We start from the raw sequence: 25,165 nt of genomic DNA, 5'->3' as shown, positions 1-25,165 counted from the left end.
CCAGAACTGCGCGGAAGCAAATTAGTATCCGAAAGTGCTGTGGGTCCTAAGCATGTCATAAGCACCTGCGCTTTCCATCCTTTATTAACATTATCAATTACTGGCCAAATTAATTTGGTAAAGTTTATATAACACATGCATAAGTAAACTATTCCATACAAAAGTTTTCAGCGAGTTATCGAAAGGACCGCTGCTCAAATAGAAACGGCACGACTGCTGAGAAAGTCAAAGACGACAAGGCAAAACGCCGCAAAGCGCCTTAAGGCACCAAAGATTACACATCTGAAGGGATGAAACAAATGTCTTCTGTCTAAAGTAAAACGTGTGATGATATTAAGATCTGCCAAGCGTAACTTCCAAAGACAGCTTCTGGACCGGTTGCATCCGTCAGATTTGAATAAAATATGAAAAATACGGCGCATCGCGAATAGACTACTGAAAATTAACCTTTTTTAAATAATTATTTCCCATTTTTCTTTGCCTTCACAATACATCTAATGAAAAGAATGTCACATGATGCGATATAGACTCTTCGTTTTCCTGCCTAATTAAGTGTGAAGCGCTCTGCTGTTGCCAGTTACTTTTGAACACTGGGGAACTATCGTCCTAGCAGTTGATAGCACATAGTCTAACGACGAGTAATAATGTGGATTATTTGATAGTGATCTCATAGCCTCATCGATCATTTTTTAATCGCTATCAATAACATGTTACTGTTTCCCAACTGAACGCACTCATCTTATTAACATCTAAAGAATGCAATGCGTAGGGTTCTTGTAAGGATTCCAATTTGTGACTTACACAGAAGCATAACAATCAGTGTGCAGCAGGTGCAGGGGCACCGGGCCCAGGGACCCGCGCGGCCGGTTGCACTTCACTATCGCTTTATTGTATTACCTAACCAGCGGTTGAGGCGGAGTGGGGGCCTCGATGCGTGCACTGGGGCCCATGCCACCCTTGCAACGCCACCGGCCAAGCATGTCTCATTCTCTCTGCCCCCCCTCCCTCCCTTCAAACCCTTAACTCGTTGAGTGCAGATGTGTCCTGCACAGAGGCGCAACTAGAGCCAAATATCGGGGGGGGGGGCTGAGCAAATATTTCGGGGGGGGGGGAGCTGAACTTTAAGCAATAGGCAGAGCGGAGCTGCAGGGGCTCTTGGAAGGGGTGAAACAACAGTGAGGCCTCATTAACATGCAAATGGTCTTCCGGGGAAGCTGTCTCATCCCGGGCTGCCACACACGACGGGGGGAGGGGGGGGGGGGCTGAAGCCCTGCGAGTCCAATGGGTGTTGCGCGCCTGGTCCTGCAATGTGTGTTTGTTTTGATTAAAGCATCGGCACACTCCCACTGTTGTTGGTAAGAAGCACAGCACGCCTACCACGGGTTGTTTTCATCGTGAAACACTAAAGTACAAGGGTTTTTCAGATAGTGCAGGAGAGGGTCAATCATGGAGGGAGGAAGGGAGGCGGCCGCAAATGTGAAAGTGATCGCGATCGCGATCTAACATCAAAGCGCGAAAGTGAAAGAAAACGAGTGCTTTCAGGCTGCCAAATGGTGCACGCGCCCGGCGCACATGCACTGTATTTGGAGGCCTGAAAGCACTCGTTTGCACTTCCAAAACGCGCTTTCTATAGCTCTCGCCAGAGCAGCGCTAAAGCGCTGTCTCAGACGAGACCTAAAAAGCAGATAAGAACTATATCAAGATCTTCCCAAACAAAAATAAGGGAACCACTAATAAGTTTTGATTGTACGTATGAAAGTTCTTTATTCTTTGTTCAATTCTTAAAATTAAAGATCGCCGACACGTTTTGTCCTCATACAGACTTCTTCAGGGCTCTGCTGTACTCGAGAAAGTTACTTGACTTGAAAATTCTTGTGTGTGATCAAATCAAATGGCATAGCAAGACAGTATAAAACGAAAAACGCAAGTGTGTATGTAGATGTCGCTCTTCTTGATCCAAGGTGCTGAACCAGACGATACCTTGGACGCACAGGAGATACATATCCCACATCACTTTTATAATAGAAATTCAAGTAAAATAAGATCCCCTCGGATTTGCCTACATCGTTTACATACAAATTGAATAAAATAGGTAGTCTTTGGTGCTTCCATGCAAGCCAAAACATATCTTGGCCTTTGATTTGATTAAATTGCTGATTTTATTTTTATGTATGCTCTCTTCTTCTCTGCAGGTGTTTTTAATACATATGGCAGCTGTAGTAAATGGAGCTTCTGGCTGTCAGAGTATGCACCCTGTACAAGCAGAAACCACCACTCTAGTGAGGGTAAGCTAGATACACACTAAAAGATAACCTGTGCTCAGCCTCTGGTAGCTTTGCAAAGAGAATACAGGCTTATCTAAAGAAGGGGCGGCTCCTCCGCTGAGGCGGAAGAACACCGCCCCACTGCTCTTTGAGCAGGAAAAATAAAATTATAATAATGTAGTTATTATCATTTGATTTTATACAGGTTTGTGGCTGGGTTAAGTTGGGGTAGGGCTGGAGGCACAGGGAAAGTAGTGGTTTGCACACTCCAAGTGCTGATGATTGCTTGGCCAGCCGCCTTGGTCCAGCCAAACAGTCATGCGTAATTTGCATGTTCTCCAACAGGCTGCACTGCACAGCCTGGTGGGGAGCATGCCCATGCCCCCAGGCCCTATCAGCGCACTTATCCACTGCGCTCAGACCAATCACGACGCTGAGTTGCTAAGTGATTGTCTATGGGGAGCCTAGGTGCTTCCTTCCTCAGGGACTCGCCAGACATTGAAGCGGAGGAGAGACACGTCTGGGGGAAAAAGTACATAGTATATTTTTTTATATATATTGGCCCTGCCCCCTCCCTCACCCCACCCCTCCACCGCATTCCCTGCCAGTCCCTACTAATCTATCAATGTGTAAAGTATTTGTGCTACACACACACAGAGTAACACAATGAAAACACCACAAAAATACTCCAAACTGGTTTAGAAAACTAGATTATATTTTTATGAGTAAAACAGGAACACAATGACAAAAATCGAATAAGTAGAACAGGGGTTATGAATTTTTAAAGAATAAATAAAAAAGTAGTGCTTAGAAGCAAATAGTGCTTAGGGGTTACTTGAGGTTGTGCAGGACCGGGGTAAATCCAAAATTCAAGCTGACCACGATTGAGGGCAGGCCAGCCACAGGGCTCATATAGCTCTCACCAAGGTTGATGGCTTGGTGCATCGGCTCCAGTCCGTGCATGCAATGAAGGCTTCATCGACGAAACCCTCTGCGGTGCAGGTTCCGTGTCACCGTCGAGCCACACCATGAATCATCATTGAGCCACACAGTCCATCGAAACAATGTTGTCAGTCAGCTTATGCGTCGGCATCAAAGGGCAATGCGCCAGTTCCAATCAGCGCAAAGAGGTTACTGTGTCGATTCTGTTGGTTCTGGACAGCAAAGGTCTCCTTTCAGGGGACCAGGACTGGATTGGCACCCCTTGGCAGGGCAGTACTCACAGATGGTAGAGTCCTGGTGCTTTTGCAGATTTTAAGGAAGTCTTTGATGGCCCTGAGACTTCAGAACAGCAAGTCCTTGGAGTCACTCTGGGTTCAAGTGAGATGGCTCCAGTAGGCAGCACAGCAGTACAGCAAAGCAGAAAAATCAGTTATTCTAGAGCTACAGTCAGGTAGAGTGGCAATACTTGAAGCACAACAGTCTACACCTGGCAGAGTTTGTCACAGGTCCAGTAGTGTACTGTCTTGGTAGGGTCAAAGCCCCAGTATTTATACCCAGTAGTGCCTTTGAAGTGGGCGTGTCTTCAAAACTGGCCCTTGAAGTGCACAGAGTTCCCTTTCTTTCCAGCCCTGACTCCAGACTATCAGTAGGGGGCAATCAGCCCTTTGTGTGGGAAACAGGACACTGCCTAGTCAGGTGTGTCAGCTCCCCTGCTCCCTTTCTGCCCAGAAAAAGCTATCATAATGCAGATAAATGCTGATGAGCTCTCTGTCACACCCACCCTTCCTGTGTCTGTGGCTGTATAGAGGGAATGCACAAAGTATAGCTGTCACCCATTCCAGATATGCTTTGGAGATGGGCTGCAAGGCACACAGAGCAATACGAGCAGAGAAATGTCTGCTTTCTAAAAGTAACACAAAAACAAAAGGAGTTGGGGCAATTGAATAGTCAGCATTGCAAGGCTACTGAAAACTCATAAACAGGTGCCAATACCAACTGTACTTTCAAACAATCTTAGTTACTTCCGTGATAACACAATGTAATTATTTTGATCACCATTTATTTTCTTCTTTGGAAACAAAACACTTATTAATGTGTACAAATGATTGTAAACAGAAGCATAACATATAATGAACATACTTTTTTGATATATGTCTCACCCACAAAACAGCATGACAGAACAAAATCAAATCACTTTGACGGATTTAACAAAGACTCATTTTTTACATCAAAAACACAGAACTCACAAATGTACCCGAGTACTGGAATCAACTGCTCTAAAATATATTTTAGACATCCATTCAAGCTCCTACCTAATATGCCAAGAACCAAACAGTGTCAAGCTGGCTACCACCAGGGGTATATCTATTCCATCATTTGATCAATTAATTCCCTGAAAACCAGCAACAAGTCTTCTGAATGCACTTGTTGTTTGTGAAAAACTGTCAGGACCTCAGGACTCCCTGAACACTCGTGTCCATTTTCAATGTGAAACTTCCAGCCACACAAGGGGAATTTTCTTTAGCACTAAATTTCGAAATCCTAACTAGCTCTGCAGTTGATTGGATCAACCGCAGCCAGTTGGCATTCTGAAATTAAGTGATAGTTCCTGCCAAAAATTGCTTCACAGCATTTAAAACATGTGTTTGGTCGAGTGTTGAAGATGGACCTGACGAGAAAATTCTTGGGCTTAAGGTGCCGTATCGCTTCAAATGCAATCCATTTTAAAGTGCATAATTTAATTTCACATGTATGGCTGGAAGGTTCAAATTGAAAGTGGACGCAAGTGTTCAGCAGTTCTGAGGAGAACCCACAAATGCTGGAGAGTTCAAAACAAAGCAGCTAATAATTTACAGGCCCTGGCTATATGGCATACCACTATACAAGGGACTTAAAATGAAATGAAAAATATGCCAAACAGGTGTAACCCAATCATACCATGTTTAGAGAAGAGAGCACATGCACTTTAGCATGGGTTAGCAGTGGTAAAGTGCTTGAAATCCTAAAGCCAACAAAAAGGAAGTCACAAAAATAGGAGGGGAAAGGCAAAACGTTTGGGGTGACCCTTAAGAGAGGGCCATTTTCCAACAGTAACCATTCACATCTATCAACATTGCACAGATCGGTACACCTCCCTTTAGTTTATGCACTATGCTTAAATTGTTATTTTATATGAAAACTAGAGTTTAAATAAATGTGAGGACTACATTTCTGCATCTTTAGAAATATCCAAACATTTTTTGCTTAGTTGGGGATTACACTTACTAGCGTTGAATTACCCTGACCACACTTCCAACGTCTTAAAAGGTATGCCAGGTACTCAAATGTAAGGCCAATTGTTATTTGTGCATATTGTAGCACATCCTAGCCACGTGCATGGCATAATAGTTGTCTTTGCTAAACATTTGTTCATAGATTATAGTTTATCATGCTTGCATTATAATTGCAGTTGCTTTTTCCGTGGCATATGATCCCCATAGGGAATTGTTTTGATGGCCTCTGGGAGGCAGAGTGTCTGCTTCCCTCGAATTGTTCCCACACAGGAAACCTTTTCTTTTTTAAAGACATTCATATCCCCTAATAGGATTGGGCAGCTATTAAAAAGATGTTTTCTACTGTGAAAGTAAATGCAGGCATGGCTGTTTGCTGTTCTTTGAAAGCCTCCATCCCTGCATTTACAGCCAAACACAGTGGAGCTAAAATTGCGACCTTTCAATTTAGTATTCATCGCACAAGTCACTTTGGGACCCCCCTAAATGGAAGGCTTGTAATGCGAAATGTCAATGTGCAAATTGCATGCTCTTGGTTTGCAAGTAAGAATAGCATATCAGACCCAGAATCTACTATTTTGAAATTTGCATGGTCTCACATTTCCATCTTTCGGTCTCCCCTACTCTCTCTAGCACCCTCTGCCATGCTTTATTGTACTTGTAGCAACTATCATGTCTAAACAACACTCATTAGATAGTTTGTGATTTTACACATACTCTGGATGTTATCTCGTTCAATGAATTTCAAGTTTTCTAGGGTGTGGTAGATTTGAGGTGCGATAATAGTTGCCTAGCACCTTGTTCTGGGTTCTTCAAGATTTCGAAATGAGTCATGGGGTCAAGGACTTCGACTTAAAGGCAAGATTGTTTTATATCTTCAATGAGTTGGACTAGTGTATAGAAGAAACATTTGATGTATGATTTAAGACAAGGGTCTGTAGGCTAATTGGTGGCTATTACGTGCCTTGCAAGAAGAAATGGATGGTAAACTATTGGGCTCGATTATGACCTGCGGTAATTTTTTCATCAATAAAATACTTTGGGGCATATTTACAACCTGGCGATAAAAAATTATCGCCGCTTTTGCGGCCGTTTTCGGCCGAAATGCGGCGATAATTTTATCGCCTAATTAGCAAGGCCACGCTAATGCGTGAAACCTTGCTTTAGCATGGGGATTCCTACCGCCCACTTTGCATCTCATTAGAGATGCAAAGTGGGCGTTCCTGACCTAACATGACAGGAGAAATGTCGCTAAGCGACATTTCTCCTGTCATCAAGCCCCACGCTATGAAGCATAGCGTCAGGAAAAGGGTTATCGCTACTTTCCTTACGCCTGCTTCAGGACTGACTTAGCCATGATATCCTATGGAAGGCGGATATCATGGCTAAGTTTGTGAGTCCCTATCATCAAGCTAACGCCACATTGCGTGAGATTATCGCTGGGTTTCCAGTGATAATCCCACGTTAGGCAGTTAGCGTGAGGATTTTTATCGCTGAGGAGATAAGCGTTGCTAATAGCACGCTATCTAGGCGATAAAAATCCACGTTACCCGGCGATAATTATCCTCACGCTAAGAGCGCTGAGCGATAATTATCGCCGGTTGTTGCTGATATGCCCCTTAATTCTCATTAGAATCGTGCCTGAATCAGAAATGACCCAGCTGGCAGCATGCACACCAGTCACACCCACAGGACTGTAGGGAAAACAAGCATTTGCAATGCAATGTGTCTCGCATTTGCCAGAGTTAGAGCTATTGGATATGTGAATGGCAATGGGGCATATCAGCAAGCAGGCGTTAAAAAATTATCGCCGCTTTTGCGTCCGTTTTCGGATGAAAAGCGGTGATATTTTTATCGCCTCATCAGCAAGGTCACGCTATCGCGTGAAACCTTGCCTTATCTCCATTTCCCTTAACGCCCATCTTTGCATTACTAATGAGATGCAGAGTGGGCGTTCCTCCCCAAGATAACGGGAGAAATGTCACTAAGCGACATTTCTCCTATTATTAAGCCTCACGCAAAGCAGCATAGTGACAGGAAAAGTAGCAATAACCTCTGTTATCGCTACTTTCTTACGCCTGCTTTGAAACTGACTTAGCCATGATATCCTATGGAAGGTGGATATCATGGCTAAGTATGTGAGGCCCTATCAGCAAGCTATCGCCAAACTTCGTGGGATTATCGCTGGGTTTCCAGCGATAATCACACGTTTGGCAGTTAGCGCTAGGATTTTTATCGCTTTTCAGATAAGCGTTGCTAATAGCACGCTATCTCAGCGATAAAAATCCACGCTAGCCGGCGATAATTATACTAGCGCTAAGTGCGCTTAGCGATAATTATCGCCGGTTGTTGCTGATATGCCCCAATGTCTTTTATGTATGTGTTTTTGTTTGGAGTGGATGTATGCACTGTGGAGTGGAATTATGTGGGTTAAATTGGAACTGTTAGTTGTGGAATTGTGTGGGTTTGAATTGTGTGGTGTGTAGTGCATTTGTGTAGTGAAATGATGTGGCATGGTGAATTGATAGGGATAAGAGCTCCCCAGAATAGATAGAAACCAAGATGGTGAGGGATAGGTAATTTATGCACGAAGCGGTGAAAGAACTCCAGACAGAGGAGCAGAAAGAGTATGTAAGAAAGAGAGAAAGAAGGGGATGGCAGGTCACAGATGCATAAAGAGGAAGCTCCTGTGGAAACAAGACACCCTAAGAAGAGAAGGAGCGCATGTGTTTGCGGGATGGTAATCTTGAAAATGCTTGGGAAAGAAACTGTGATCAGATAGCTGTGGGAGAGACGGGAAGAGTGTGTGAGAGTGTAAGAGAGAGGTGTGAGAGAGTACGAGAGAGAGAGAGAGAGAGAGAGAGGGATGAGTGGGAGGGGAACCCAGGAAGGTGGAAAAGTGCACAGCATGAGGAGCTATAGGATGGTAGTATGTGTAAGCAGGCAGTATAGAGAGGAGACAGGGAGTATGAGGGAGGGATGAGAGGTGCGCAGTGGAATTGTGAGATAAAAGGGGGTAGTGGTAGTGTGAGGGAGAGAGGTGAGGGGCAGTGAATGTGTGGGGGAGAGATGACAGGGTTGGTGGAAGTGCAACCCTGTCACACTTCCAAGATGGGTTGTTCTTGAATTGTTTGTTGTGGAATATTGTGTTGAGGAATTGTGTGGTGTAGTGTGAAGATGTATAGTGGAAATTTGTGGAATGGTGTGCTGAGGAATTATGTGAATAGTAACTAAATGATACTACCTGTCATGGAAACATGTAGAGTGAGATTGCGTGTGATGGACTCCATTATGTGGAATGGTATTGTGCATTGTGGAGTGCTGCAGGATAGAGAGGAATGGTGCAGGGTAGAGGGAAGTGATGCAGGGTAGAGTGCAGAGGTGTAGAGTGCAGTGGTGTGGTGTGCAGTGATGCAGAATAAATTAGAGTGGCATAGAGGGGAGTGATGCAGAGTATTGTTTTTTAATTGTATTGTAATTGCATTTATATAGCGCTTACTACCCCTGACAAGGCGTTGAAGCGCTTTTTAGGCGAGTAGCATGCTATTCCGGGACCTATAAAAGATTAGTGTTGAATTAGTATAGTGAAATATGAAAGTAATTAAAGTGGTGGATAGGTTAGTCGGTTATTTGGATTCGGAAGGATAGCGTAAGGATAGAAAAGGAAAAAAGGTTTGTTTTTATATAGCGCTTGTTACCCCTGATGGGGTGTTGAAGCACTTTTTTTTTTTTTTTTTTGGGCAGTAGCACGCTACTTCGGAAATCCATAAAGGATTAGTGGTGAATTAGTATGGTGAAATATGAAAGTAATTTGAGTGGTGGATATTAGTCAGTTAGTTGGAGTGAGAAGGATAGGGGAGGGATAGAAGGGGTAGAAAGGTTTGTATTCATATAGCGCTTGTTACCCCAGAAGGGGTGTTGAAGAGCTTTTCTGGCGAGTAGCATGCTACTCTGGAACCCATAAAAGGATTAGTATTGAAAATTAGTATAGTGAAATATGAACTAGTTTGTGTGGTGGATATGTTATTCAGTTATTTGGATAGAGAAGGGTAGCGACAGGATAGAAGAGGGAAAGAGGTTTGTATTTATATAGCGCTTGCTACCCCTGATGGGGTGTGAAGCGCTTTTCTTTTTTTGGGTGAGTAGCGAGTTACTCTGTAACCCATAAGGATTAGTGTTGAATTAATATAGTGAAATATGAAAGTAATTTGAGTGGTGGATATGTTAGTCAGTTATTTGGATTGAGATGGGTTGGGGAGGGGTGGAAAAGATTTGCATTTATATAGCGCTTGTAACCCTGATGGGGTGTTGAAGCGCTTTATTGGCAAGTAGCACACTACTCTGGAACCCATAAAGGATTAGTGTTGAAAATTAGTATAGTGAAATATGAAAGTAGTTTGAGTGGTGGATGTGTTATTCAGTTGGATAGAGAAAGGTAGCGAAGGGATAGAAGAGAGAAAAAGGTTTGCATTTATATAGTTCTTGCTTACCTCTAATGAGGTGTTGAAGCGCTTTTTTGGCAAGTAGCACGCTACTCTGGGACCCATACGGGAATAGTGGCGAATTAGTATAGTGGAATATGAAATTTGAGAAGTGAACATGTTTGTCTGTTATTTTGATTAAAAAGGATAGTGGCGGGATAGGAGAGTGAAGGATTATTATTATTATTTTTTTGGGTCATGTCATTAGGAGGAAGCTTTTGCAATTTGTAAAAAGGGGTTGTGCAGGGGAAGAGTCAGAGGGAAGAGTTTAGAAAGGTTTGCTTTGGGGATCGGTATAGTAAAAGAGGTGTCAGATGATGCAAGATGGGGTAGAGTAAGGGAGAGTCTAGAAAGGGTTATTTTGGGGATTATAGTAGTGGTATGAGTGGTAGTGATATGAGGGAGTGAGTGTAGAGGGTATATTGATAGATGTATAGTGTGAGAAATAGGGAAGTGCATTGGAAAGAGTAGTAGAAAGAAGTTTGAGATGAGTCAGAAAGTTGGGTTAGAAGATGTATTGCGTAGAGTGGCATAGAGTTGAGTGCAGTGGTGAGAGTGCAGTTGTGCAGTGGCACAGAGTTCATAGTAGAGTGGGGTAGAGTGTACTGGCAGAGTAGAGTGGTGCACAGTAGATTAAAGTGGCATATAGTAGAGTGGTGCACAGATTATAGTGGTTTGCAAAGTATAGTGGTGCAGAGTGCACTGGCGCAGAGTGCAGTTGCGCAGAATGCATTGGCATACAGTTCACTGGCATAGAGTGCAGTGGCATGGATTGGTCCAGAGTAGAGTGCAGTGGTGCAGTGAAGAGTGGCGCAGAGCAAAGTGGTGCTGAGTGGCATGGAGTGCATTCAGTGGTGTAGACTGGTACAGAGGAAAGTGACATAGAATGCAATGGTGTAAAGTAGAGTGGCATAGAGTGCAGTAGAGCCCAGTGTTGCAGAGCAGCATATAGTTCGGTGCAGTGGTGCACAGTACATTGGTGTGCAGTGCAGTGATACATAATGCAGTGGCGTAGATCGCAGCGGTGCAGAGTGAAATAGAGTGAAGTACAATAGATTGTTTCGAGGTGGAGTGAAGTGGCATAGAGTGCTGTGGTGCATAGGAGAGTAGTGTGGAGTAGAGTGCACTGGTATAGAGTACAGTGCTGTCGAATAGAGAGGCGTAGAGTAAAGTGGCACAGAGTGGAGTAGTGCCTAGTAGAGTGCAGAGACTCAGTGTGGAGTGGAATGGCATAGTGTGGAATGGTACAGAGTATATTGCAGTAAAACCGTGTGGAGGGGTGTAGTGTGGAGTGGTGAACAGTAGAGTGCAAAGTTGTGGAGTGGTGCAGAGTAAAGTGGAGTTGGGTAAGGTGGAGTAGGCATGGTGTGGTAGCGCACTGCTATTACAGACAACACATCTTCATTTGGAATGACCATTGCATCTGCACTGACATAGAGTTTTACTGATAAAAGTATACAGCACACAAATGATAATGTGTGGAAATGTCATCAACTAATGTAATGATTTGCATTAAAATATTTGTTTCCACTACATTCTGAGTAATCAAAAAACATGCTTCATTCGTGCTTTCCATATTCTGAAATATCTGCACAGTTAATTTACAGACATTTACATTTTGTTTTGTGCTAGAATTTTTTTTAGCATGGTGCAGCATACCCAGAGTAGCCAGCATGATTGTCACATAAATCCCCTCACATTGAAGTCAGAGAAAGAAACACCAAAATCCCAGGAAGACAGACCCTGACATTTGATCTCTGTCTTTGAATGCACAGCAAATGCGACAAGATAAGAACAAGATTTAAAGGCCTGTTTACAGAAATTGTGTAATGATGGAAGAATACAATAAAAAGGGTTTGGGCAAGGAAAGGGACAAACTCAAGTTGGACAGCCTAAAACAAATAAAGCCAGCAAACAGAGACCAAGAAATTGTGAGTTACAAACCACAAAGCCAATGGTCAGCAATGGGTGGAATGCATTTCCGGGGAACCTTTCAGCTGTGCTGTCTGGTAGACTTTGACCCAAAAACAGTCTCCCTTGCATTCCACTGGAGGTCACAGTGAAACAGACAAGAGAAAAATGGTGAGATGATCAATGATGTGCCTTAAAATGTCTAATGCCAATGACTGAAAGTTACGGAGCTAAATAAGGTATTGGCTTCGCTAGTTACATCCAAAGTCCATTGAAGTAAGTTCAGGAGTCTTTAAACCAAAAACAAAAAAAGGAGGCTAGACAACCCATTATCAGCCTACCCTCTTGTCACCTCCATCCACCATGTAGTGCTGACAATGTGAAAGAATCAAGTCATTCTCCAAAAACTCCATTCTAATTGCATATTATCTCAATCTGTTAATAGGTGCAGAGAGATGATGTGCCCTCCACCTCACCAAGCTTACTCTGGTTGTTTTTGGAGCTTTCTTTGTGTCAAACCACTCTTTCTTTGCATTTATCTTGTCACATTATTTACACCTCCACTGCTCCTCAGTAGCAGATGCACCCTTTTCTCACCAGCCAACTTCATCCATCTAGCACTTTCCAAAATGGAAAGCAGCAAGCCATCGACAGAGCTGAAATTTAGAACAACTTCCCATTGACGAACTGTGGCAAAAAGTACCAAATCAATAATAGAAACGCGCTGTTCTTTAACTAAAAAATTGATTCTCTGTATACAAGTCAGACATCACTCAGAGGGATGATTAGCTCATGGATGTGAGGTAGGTGCTTGGTGGAATGGCACCCTGAATGTCTCTGCCGTCGACAAGTGTTCAGGCAAATTGAACAGGATCACCATCACCAAGGACAAGGGCTTGCTGACCAAAGAGAAGATCGAGAGGATGGTGCAGGAGGCAGAGAGATACAAAGCAGATAATGAAGCCTAGGGAGAGAAGGCTGCTGCCAAGAACTCAGTTGAATCCTATGCCCTCAACATTAAAAGCACAGTGGAGGACTACAAACTTAAAGACAAGATCAGCAAAGAAGAAGATCTTGGACAAATGTAACCAGACCGTCTTCTGGCTGGAGAGTACGAGCACCAGCAGAAAGAGCTGGAGAAGGTCTGTAACCCCATAATCTCAAAAATCTACCAGGGTGGGATGCCTGGGGGAATGCCCAATGCCGACTTTGGCAATCAGCCTTCACGTGGTGGTGCCAAGCCTCGTCCTACTATTGAGGAGGTGGATTAATCTAACAGACACCTAAGCATTTTCTTTCACTTTTGAATGACGAGTGAGCATGTTAACTCTCACTTGTTCAGTTTTCTGCCCCCAAATTATGACTTTACAAATGTGATTTCAATAGGAAAATCACTTTGTTTCCAGCTTATGTTGACAACAATATATACATTAGTCCAACACGTTCTGGTTTCTATCACGCTACGACTTAATTTGATGACCGTATCAAATCTCAATTGTTGTGCTTACTACTTTTAGTTAGTTATGTTGAACTCTCTATTTCATATTGGTATTCTACCTTCTGTCCTGTTGGTGAATGGGTTTAGAGAGATGATCTGTCAAATATATTTTTGTTAAGAAAAAGACTACAATAACGCAGCAAGAAATTATAATGTTTTCACTTTTCTTATTTTAGAACCATTTGCTCATGGCATTAAATTACCAAGCTGGGTTAATTGCCAACTAAAGTGTTGGCTGTTTGGGTGGGTTAAATATGGATGGGGATCTGTAGCTGGTGTGGTCTATAGCTGTTTATTCAAGACTGCCTGCTGTTATTAGCCCACGTCATGTTGCAAATGGTTATGCATAGTTTCAAGGAGATATTTATTTTGGGACTGTTTTCTTTGGTGCTACCATTGTTTCATGGTAATTTGTGAGAGGCTACATTAAATGAAATAAAGCCCCATTTAAAATTCTTTGCAATGTTGGGCCAAACAAAAATAACGCTGCAAAACATTGCGTTTTTAATGGTACAGGACATTGCAGTTTCGCTATATGCTGAAAGGGCCACAAGTGTCATCCACTGATTGCAATAATCCCCTCTCCACTTTCCAATCCTGCCTTAGGTGTACACACATTTCCACTGCTCATGCCTGCTTCCATCGTCCAGACCAGGTGGCATTTCTGGCACAACTGCAATGCCAATACTTCTCTTCAAGGCGTAGCACCTATGTTCACCTTCTCTCTGAAAGTGTCCGCATCTCTGCATGGGGTCTGATTCAAGAAGCAGACCTTGCATTTTTGACGGGGCTCTATTTTTGGTGTTCTTGTTCAGTGTGATTTTAAAATTCTGTGTAGATGCACCACACAATACCATTTCGGGAACAAATGTTCCTTGGGAGAGGTGTGGTGCAGCGGCCAGAGTGGCTGACGCCGGAGCGTGGGGCTCACAGTTTGATTTCTGGTGCCAGAAGGCAGCTCAGCTCAGCATCATGTGACCCCGGGCAATAGCTCACTTATCTCCCTGATGCCCCCCAGCGCTTTGAAACCTTTAAGAGGGTGACATGCTTGTGCTTTACAAATAGGAATTAATATTATTATTCTCTGATGTAAGAAGCAACTGACACAATGAGTTGAACATCTACAGTCGATATCCCTGGACATTCTTAAGTTCGGAGATTGGAACTATGACTTTATTTTGCATCAGTATTGGACCATTTACAGCATTAGCTATTGCATTATTAAACACTGTAAAAAACTATTATAAGAATGCTCTTATTCATGTAGTCTGTGCTCCTGTTGCAGGCATCTGGGAATCCTAGATTTTCAGCCAGTGGAGAGCACCAAAATATGTACCACTTGAGTTCCTGAACTGAAAATGTAGAGCACTTCAGCCTAAAACCATGCATGTTTTGAATGAGTAGCCCCAAGGAAAGTATGTTGTGGGGTGTGTTTTATAAAGAATTTAATGACTCTCTAAATTGAGCTCACGTTTCAGAAAAAAAATAACCACTTTTAAAACCAGCATGTTGCTAAATATATACATGCTAAGTGCAGTTTACCACCTTGGGTGTTTTTCTTGCGCCCTGTTTGTAACATTGAGTGAGTTCGTTGATTGTAGACACGCCTATGAGCACCTCCGATGCACAAGTTAGAGCAGTAGGCAGTGTGTAAACATTATAATGACCTGAAGGTTCCTCGAGAAATCAGATCCTGATTCATAGGCTAATCTGCCAGATGTCCTTCCTCAAAGGCCTGCTGGGGGCTAGACAGAGCGTGGAGCTGATGAAGCTGCCACCCTTCGACTGCAGGGCCTGTGGACGCACCACTCAGTGAGCTGTCCCGAAACACAACCAAATGTTGCTGCATTTCTGTTTGGCCACAGCACGATTCAAATGGGCTTTCAAAGAAAACAAATAGCAAAAAGTAATGCAGGGGCCTCTCGGTACTGGAAATAAAAATACCCCTCACTCTGGTGGACTTACAATGGAGTTCAGAGGTACACGTTGTAAGAAACTGGCTCTATATATACTGCACCAAAGTGTGGTGCAGTGTGTATGGAGTCCAAGAGTCCCCAGAGGAAGGCAGAGATTACATTTAGATAGAACCTTACTCTCTAAAGTGGCAGCTTGGTCGAGCAGTAAGGCAGTATCAGAGGACAGTGTTACACATCTGATGTACACACCCAGTCAGCAAATTAATTCACACACTCAAGAACTGAACTCTAGGCCAATTGTTTTTGTATAAAAAATATACTGTTGTTTTATTTCTAGAACCAAGCAAGCCTGGTACAGGTAAGCAAAAAAATACTTTGCAGTAATAAATTACTTGTGTGAAAACAGTTCAAAATTGCTGTAGAAATTATACGGGTTTTGGTTTACAGTTAAGGAAGCAGTTTGCAACACTTAGCAGGTATAAATGGGCTTTTTAAATATTTGCAAGTAAGTAACTTTTAGGATACTTTTTCTAACTCAGTGCTGGATGCCAAGATTCAGCACTGGGACATTTCTTGAAAACAGTTGAAAAAATGCATTTAGGTTATTGTTACGATTTTTAAAGAATATTTCAAGTTTTCAAAACTCCACACTTAGTTGTTTTTTCGAAAGTAAATTATCAATTTTATTTTATGGAAGAAAACAGGTTATCGGTTTGCAGGTAAGTAAACGACTGTGGAAGTTAAGGTTCTGGGGTAAGACTCAGGGGTCCCCCAGGGTCAGTGATGCACTGTTGTCGCACCCTCAGCGGCTCTAGGGAGGACAGGGGGTCTCCGGTTGGTGGCTGCTGGCTAGCAGGCCACACGGCTGTGAGAGCAAAGCTCCTAAGGTTTAGGTCAGGGCAAAGGGGGAAACAAGTAGGCACAAAAAGTGCACCCTCAGCGGCACTGAGGCGGCCGGGTGCAGAGTGCTCTTTCGATATAGGGTGCCCTGTGGTTTGCTATGAAGATCCTCCAGTTTGAAGAAAGGCTGCAGGCTCGGGGATGAAGACCTTTTGGGTGCGACCACCACTTTGAGGGGTACGTTGGGATGTCGTGGGCTGGCTAGGCACCGCTGGCTTGGGAACACAAGGCCGTGGGGTGTCGGGTGCAGGGGTGCCTTTTCACGTTGGATTTTCTTACCTGCTCTGGTCACGGTAGGGGGGTCTTCTGGTTTGATGCTGCAGGTTTCGTCTGGAGGCTTGAAGCAGGTCAGGGATCACCGGATCCCGGGTCCCTCCTCGTGGTGTTGGTTCACTCGAGCTCGGGCCGGGGTCGGAGTGTGCAGAGTGTGCTTGATTCGCGGTACTTGGCTGGCACCAGAAGCTGCAGTTTACACACGTCCGGTGTTCTCGGGAGATAGAGTCCTTGAAGTGAAGGCAGGCAGGTCCTCCGGGGTTTGTGAGGTTGCTGGCTGCAGGATACGCCAGGAGCAGGAGCAGGTTCAAGTGGAGACAGGCCTGTAGGGCAGGGGCCAAGTCAGTGGGCGTCGTCCTCTTGTTAACTCTGCACAGCTCTTCAGTCCTTCTTCTTATCTTCTTTTCTTGTGGTTTCTAATCTGAGGAAGCAAGGTTCAGGGTGCCCCCTAAATACTAAATTTAGGGGCGTTACAGGTAGGTAAAGGGCAGGGACCAATGGGTCCTTTCCCTGGGTGGGTACACCCCCTATTCTGCCACTCTCCTGTGGGAGGGGGGCAGGAGCCTGTCCCTGGCTGGCTGTGTCCCCCCATCCTCAAGATGGCGGGGACTTGAGGGTGTGCTTCACCTCGTCTCCCCCACCTGAGGGGTGGAGCTGGCAGAGGTGGGCACACATCCCTTCCTCACTTTTTGCCGCCGGTTCTCCCGCCCAAAGTGGGGGGTAGAACCAGTGGGGACCAGTTGATGAAAGCAGCAAATGGTCTGGAGAGACTCACAAAGGCGGTATGCCTTTGAAGCCTCCCCTTTGTGAACCGTGCCCATCCTGTGGGAGGAGGCTTGGCACCTCGTCCCAGGATGTGCATTGTTTCAGGCCCTCGAGAGCAGCAGGCTCTCGACCCAGGGGTCCAGAAACCTGTCTGGTGGTGGCAGCCTACGCAACCACTCATTCAGGTCACTAGTAGTTGGTCGGATTTCAGGGGGCATCTCTAAGATGCCCTCTGTCGTGCATTTTACATTAAATCCCACACTGTCATCAGTGTGGGTTTAATGTGCTGAGAAGTTTAATACCAAACTTCTCAGTCTTCAGTGTAGCCATTATGGTGTTTTTGAGTTCGTGATGACAAACTCCCAGCACCATATACTCTTAATGGCAACACTGTACTTGCAGGGCCCAGGAATGGACTTGGGCACTGTAGGAGTACACGGCTCATGCACCTGTACCCTCACCATTGGCATAGGGCACACAGCTAGAGGGGTGACTGATTTATGCCAGGGCAGTGGTTTGTGGTCATGGCACACAGGGATGTGTGCCATGTCGACTCTTTGTTTTGTTCTGCACCAAGACACGCAGTCTGCAAAGGCAGTGTGTGAGTGTCAGGGTACAGGGTCTCTAAGGTGGCACAATAAGTGCTGCAGGCCTTAGAGGTCTTCCCTGGTCACAGTGCCCTGGGTACCTGTAGTACCATTTACCAGGGGCTGACCTGTGGCCAGAGATGCCAATTGGGTTCGTTTTGGGGAAAGAACACAGGCCCTGGGAACCTGATTAGGCAGGGACCCAGGGCACACCAAGAAAAAGTGGATCAGTAGTCTGGCAAAAAGTGGGGGGGTACTGTAACAAAACCCCACTTTCTTACACACGTCAACCCTGGAGTTCATGCAGCCCTTGTGCACACCTATTTACCTCAAGGCATCTCCATTTTAAAAGTTTAAAGTAGAACAATTTGCATTTACGCCACATACAACGCGGCCCGGACAGCTTCAGCTTCATGTTTTTTATGAGGCTGATTGATCAGTGCCATGTACTCTGCATCTGCAACCTTCGGTGTGAAGCACACCTCCAAAACAATGCTGCTGCTCATTTATCTCTGTGTCAGTGTTCACTGGAAACCCTCGGGCTGCAGCCTACATTCAGTTCATTTAAGCAAAATCCATGGGGCCGCGGGGACGGTGGGTTCTCTTGTACAGACCACAGCTGGAGCCCCGGACTTCGCTGGTTGTTCCGGTGAATCCCTTCATCACTGTGTGCACAGCGTTGGTCTCTTGGCTCCCTGTTTCAGGTTAAATACAGATTTGCCTTTCGGCACTGAAATCCATCAATAAATACGGTGTCATGTGAGGAGTGGCAACTTTGCGCAAAGTGAAAACTGCACAAATTAAAAAAGACACCCAAGTAGAGACCAAAGACAAAGAGCATGAACAAAAAAATACTGTCCTCAGTCATTGAATGCACAGCAAATGTTTGATAAGAAAAGAGATTTATAGCCCTGTTTGCAGCAGTAAAACACAGTCACTCGCTCTAGTGCTCCAGATTAAAGACAAAAGGAGTTCCTGAAGAGATGCTAAAATGGTTACCAGTGTATTTATTTAGTATTTAGTCCCGCTGTTGGGAGTGGTAAACAAAGCAAGAGGCATGACAACTGCATGCCATGGACAAATGAGGAGAAAGAATAGGAGAGTTACAATGGAGCCAGCAACTGGGAGGCCTCAAGAACAGCTGTAGCCCACAAAGTAGATACAGCATGTCTTAAAGAGACAGAGCAAGCGCTGTCTTGCCGAGACCTAAAAAGTGGATGTAGAGCAGGTCGGCCTGTAGTGAGTGTATGGATATTTTGTAGGTATTCATTTTCTCATCAAATAATTTTGCACATTTGGCTGAAGGAGATGATAAGGAGTATTTTCAGTATTGTTGTTGACTTATCTTGCATAGGGAATGTTTTTGTGACCGCTAATTATGCATCTTTTGGAAACACCTCAACATTTCCTCCAGCTAGTTAGATGCATGATTGCTTTTGGCTGAGATTTGTAATGCTTCTCCTGGTCTCCTGATCAGTCAGGTTCTGAAAAGTATCTCTTCTGTATAGTTTGTTGTTTAATGTTTCTGAAAAGTGTAACTTGACCTTTTTGCAATTAGGTATGCTTTATGATACTACCACCAGAAAAAATAACACTGCTCTGCTCTAATAAAATAGTATAAAACATTTTCACAGGAAAGTGTGACATTTCGAAGTTACTTGAACAAGGTTGTCTACTTTCATTGAAGAAACAGTAAAAAAAATCATAAATTAATTTCCAAAAAGAATGCTAATTATGATTTATTAAAAGGGGCATATCTAAGCGGTACTAATTGTATCATGTTTATTGAAGCCTGTTTCATGAAACATGCTTTGAATATGATTCATTAAGCTTGAAACATGCTTTTAATGTGATTAATTTTGCTTTTTATTTCAGGTCCTTCACCTCCGCTTTTCTTTTTTCCATCGAAGTTCAAGTGACCATTGGCTTTGGAGGGAGAATGATGACTGAGCAGTGTCCTTTCGCCATCACTGTCTTAATTGTGCAGAACATTGTGGGTTTAATCATCAATGCAGTCATGTTGGGCTGCATCTTCATGAAAACAGCACAATCCCACAGACGAGCGGAAACGCTGATTTTCAGCCGGCACGCTGTCATTGCCGTGCGGAATGCCAGGCTTTGTTTTATGTTCCGAGTTGGAGATCTGCGGAAGAGCATGATAATTAGCGCCTCAGTGCGCATTCAGGTGGTTAGGAAAACCACCACACCTGAGGGAGAGGTCATCCCCATTCACCAGGTAGACATCCCTGTGGAGAATCCCATTGAAAGCAACAATATCTTCCTGGTGGCCCCACTGATCATCTGCCATGTCATAGACAAGCGAAGCCCTCTGTATGAGATATCAGCTTCTGACCTCATCAACCAGGACTTAGAAATTATAGTCATACTTGAAGGGGTGGTGGAAACCACAGGTATCACAACTCAAGCAAGAACCTCATACGTTGCAGAGGAAATTCGGTGGGGCCACAGATTTGTGCCAATCGTAACGGAAGAAGAAGAGATATACTCAGTGGACTATTCGAAATTTGGAAACACGGTCAAAGTGGCTGCGCCACGCTGTAGCGCCAGGGAACTGGACGAAAAACCCTCAATACTTATCCAAACCCTGCAAAAGAGTGAACTGTCTCACCAGAACTCACTGAGAAAGCGGAACTCAATGAGGAGGAATAATTCCATGAGGCGTACCAACTCCATGAGGAGGAACAACTCCTCCCTCTTAGTACCCAAGGTGCAATTTATAACACCAGAAGGAAGTCAGAATGCAGACACAGCATAGACCATAAAAAGCAATTTTTGCTCAGAACTACAAACTAAACTTATGAAACTTTTCATGAAACTGAAAAATGCAAAACTGCTAAAAATATTTATTTTCCACATTACTGCAGAGGAAATCCTTGTGAACAGCAATAGGAATTTTGATCACGTTTTCACTAGAGACGATCATATTAATGACGCAGGGAAGTTTATTTCACTGAGATATACTCTGCAATGATGAACATGTTAATGATTTATTAATAAGGAAAGGAAAGCTGCTCAAATTGGATTTGATTGAAAGTCTTTTAGATATGTAAATAGTGTGCATTATTTTGTTTTGTCTTTCACAATTAATGAATGAGTGTCCTCAGTTATGTAACGCTATCAGGACGAAAACTCTGCTAAGTAAACTTTATGGTATAGTCCTTTTTCTATGTGTGAAAAATAATGTTGCCAGAAGTCATGGGAGAAACAGAGAGATTCTGATCTTTTTATGGGCCTTCACCACCTATTCTCACTGCTCAAACATTTCAGATAGTATTTGCAAATCATACCTTATGGATTTGCAGTGAACGTTTAGGAAAGTTGAAGAAATTTGGGAAGTTCTGGAGGGTTGAGCCCTAATGCCAGAGATTCTTAGGTAAAACATTTTTAAATATAATTTGAAAAGAGGAAAGCTGAAAAAAGGTCACACAAAATAAGGCTCATGATGAAGTGTAAGAAAGTTATCAGTAAGGAAAGGAGTTTAGAAGATCTGTGTGTCATAGCTGTGAATGCAGAAATTGGAAATGTGGCCCTTTATAATTTAGAAGTCGATGAAATAATTACTGAAGTTGATAATTGGGGAGTTCATATGATTTCAGGACAGAACTGCACTTCTGTAGGTCTGTGGCAAATGCAACTAAAGCATGCGTGCGGAAGCTCTCCACCCTTCTTAGGTTACTGAAGAAAGTACTCCAGAGGCTTGTAATTGTACACTAAGCATTGGTGTTGGTAGCAGGCACGAGTAGCATAGCTGCCAGTGCCCTGGCTCTGTTGGCATACTTAGGGAAATGTGAATACAAATCTACAATGCGTTTGGGTAAAAAGCAGTGACAGAAGGTGTCAAGAACCTATGGCTTGCTTAGCTGCTATGAAAAGAGCTTGTACATACAGATGCCTGCAATGAGTGCCTACCCTTTTTGAATGACATATTTCTTGTCAAAAAGAAAATGAATGGTTAGTTTTGCTTTCTGTTGGAGATCAACAACCACAGAGGCTGAAAGCAATTAGCCCTACTAGTAAGATATTGTTTCTATTCACTATCCTGAGCCAGGATGTACTCTGATGTTATACCACAGATAATGAATACTGATACCACCAAGCGTGGTATTTGCCAAGTACACTGTTATCACTCCATTTTAAGTTCTGCAGCACCAGACTTTCGAAAATAAAATAATACCCCTCGTTTCCCCCATTTTTATCTACAAAACACAATATGCAATTATGCAATGTATCTTTCCAGCAAAAATGTAACAGCTTTATCTGGAAAACATTGCACGGGTAAAAGTGATATTCTTTGACCTCGTTAGATTTTTTAAAGGAAATGAGAGACAACAGGCAATTTGCACAAAAATGTTGTTTACATAGAGTTTGAAACAGAGCATGTTGTCAAAACGAAATGCAAACCTAGTACAACATGTTTTGCAGTTCTACATATTGGAGATGATGGGCCTGATTACGAGGTCGGCGGTTCTGACCTCGGTCACAAACATGCATTTTAGGATGAAAGCTTACGCGGTGGGCGGAAAAGGCCCGCAGCCCAAGCTTCCATTGTATAATGCATGTTTGGAAACATCCCTGCACCGTGTGGCAGCACACGGTGCAGGGATGTGTGCTCCCACAGCGGAGGGGGAAAGGGGCCCTGCTAGTGGCCCCCAAAAACACTTTCCAACAGCCTTTCCATGTCGGAAAGACTGACATGAAAGGGCTGTCAGAAACTGTTATCACAATCTCGACAGCGGAGCCGAGCCTGGCCCCACCGTCATTAGGGGATTGTGGTGTTTTCCGACGCACCGAGGGGCTCCTTGAGCACATTAGAAGCGCTGCAGACAGTCTCGCCGCCTGATGACTCCACCCGCCTCATCATAATGCGGCAGGCAGACTGCAATGCCATGTGTCGGCTGGACCGCAACTGGCGGGTGGTTGGTTGCAGTCTGCCTGACATCGTAATTTGGGCCCGATGTCTCCAAGGGGTTTCCCCATTCTCAGTCTCTGAGAAAATGCATTCGTACACATGGGCCAATGTTCTGTACAAATAACATTCACTAAAGGATTGCAATCGTCCTGACTCATGTTTGCTTCTCTGTGACGTCAATGCTCTTTGTTAATCACCCCTCTCTTTTCTTTTTTGTTTGTGGTTGCTTATTTTCTCATTTTCCTGTGGATTTCTGCAATAGAGTGTTTGCATCTTTCTTTAACTAGTTATAGTTGAGGTAGAGCCTTATAAAGACATCAGATGAAGAAAACGTCATTGGTGCTCATTGAGGGTAGCGTTTAGTTAAAGTAAAGTAAGAAATGCAACATACATGCCACTAGCATGACTTCTTTAAATGCACATTTTACGGTAATTTGAGTTGCAAGTAGAGCAGAGATCGAATGTGCTGTTCTCATTCCTGAGCTTGGACTTATCTTCTTACCTTACATCACCAGCTATGATTGACAGCTTCTCAGCACACCAGTCTAACGTTCAGCTACCATAAAGGGTACATCTGATAAGAGTGGTTTTGCTAGGTTATAATGACACGTAGTCTCAGAGATGTTTAAAATGCCGTCACCTACTTCATGTCATGCCTTTTGCTCAATAGTAACATGTCTGCCGCCGGAAGGTTATTTGGGAACAAAGGGGCTTTTTTTACCTATGATGACAACCATCTTTGCTTGATTGGGGTGCAACCCTTAATTGCCACTTACATGTGGCCTTTATTTTTATATGCATTAATATATATCTGGGCTTATAACCTGGGAGCAGACCGAGCTAACAATGGAGCCCTGCTCATACAAGTGCTATTTTAGGATTATGTGAGTAGTGAGGTGTCCTTTCCTAGTGTTTTCTCAGGAGGTACAAAAAGGCTGACGTTCTTTTTTGATAGTAGATGCTGTGCTGATGGAAGAGATGCAGTTTATCTCCATTCTGAAATGAAGAAGTGAATGAGTGTAGTCTTATGGGTGGTGGAATGATATTCAGTCATCTTGGGCGTAATTTGAAACCACTTGTTTCTGGGTCTTTACATTTAGGTGCTTCTTGATTTCTAGGCTTGAGATTTCATAGTTTTGAAGATGATACAGACTTGATTGGATACCTTTTGCAGATACCTGAAAGTCATAGGGTCGTGGTTGCATTTTTTGTTTTTCTTTTGAATGGAACCCGGTGGACAGTGGCATTTCCGGAGACTACGGCACTTGCACAGTCTAGGTACAAGCTTGATTCCGGAATTGTCTTTTGGGAAGTATGGTTTTATTTGTTTGCTTGGCAAATGGGATGTGTCCAAACAGCTGTACTCTAATGCCCCTGTTATATTACAGTGCTCTTCTAACTTTAATCTTTTGAAAATACATTGGTTCTGTAAATGCAGATTTGAAAGCATGCATTGGTCAAATGTAGTGCCTTTTTTCTGGTGCCAAGAGACCTATGTGTAAATGAGTATTTATTGGAATACATTGCTGGGATAACATACCATAACCCAACACAAATGAAAGATCACACTATGTGGAATCTAGAGATTTTGCTTGTGGATGATGACATATAGGCCAACATGTAACCACTCATGATATATTAGCTCCATACAAGGCAAGCGCATGCAAATCTGATGCACACACAACGTATAGTATCGCAGGCAAGAGTGAGCTTTCTAGAATAATGTTTTTTGCACTAAGCGATAAAGAGAATAAAGAGAATAGTTTTGGGTACTAAGTATTATTCTCATTTGTGTCTTAAACATCTAGATATGAGTGTAAGAATTGAAATGAAACGTCATTAAACCTTTGTGAATTGTCAGGTGTGACCTGACAGAACAAGGAGAGAACATCGAGTAGCATATTCGCTCCCCAGCACCAACTGCTAAGGCACTTCTGTCACTACACCTCAAGACCAGTCTTAAACCTTAGACTGTAGAGGTCAAAGGTGTCATCCCAAAGGGTTTGGCCACACTTACCTCTCTTGTGATCTATTCTTTTTTCTCAATGATCTTTATTTTGTCAGACGCTTGAAGGATTATGGAGAAGTTAAGAAATATCAGTTTCTTTATTCCCACCCCACATGATGCTTTTTATGCCTCTAGCATTGGCTGTGCAAAAAACTCCACCAAGGAGCTGTTCTTGATTTTAAAAAGACCTCATTTTTCTTGATCATGTTGTAATAGAATTAGTCGCTCTCAAGATCTGTGCGATAATTAGGTACCGTTCTTTTTAACTAATTAGATCTAGCATAGCTTTCACTTTTTGTGCATATGGATGCTAGGACCACAGACTATGACTCAAGCTGGTATCACTTATCAAAGTTTGATCCCATTATTACAGAAGGTTTGAGCACTCTGTTCTCCACTAAATCTGGTTCTCTGTCTGAC

General features: G+C 43.4%; 1 protein-coding gene across 1 annotated transcript in view; it reads left to right on the top strand.

Moving 5' to 3' along the window:
* The window catches only part of KCNJ8 (potassium inwardly rectifying channel subfamily J member 8), a 53,510-nt gene extending 32,284 nt beyond the window's left edge, over positions 1–21,226 (top strand). Inside the window, exon 3 of the mRNA XM_085652726.1 lies at positions 19,683–21,226. Coding sequence (XP_085508852.1) covers positions 19,683–20,583 — 901 coding nt within the window. The 3' untranslated portion in view covers positions 20,584–21,226. The remainder of the gene's footprint in view (positions 1–19,682) is intronic.
* The last annotated feature ends 3,939 nt before the right edge of the window (positions 21,227–25,165 follow it).

The sequence above is a fragment of the Triturus cristatus genome, chromosome 4_1 (genome assembly GCF_964204655.1).
Source record: "Triturus cristatus chromosome 4_1, aTriCri1.1, whole genome shotgun sequence".
Lineage (NCBI taxonomy): Eukaryota > Metazoa > Chordata > Amphibia > Caudata > Salamandridae > Triturus > Triturus cristatus.
Note: the sequence above shows the minus strand (reverse complement) of the source record. Positions and strands in the feature narration are given on the sequence as shown.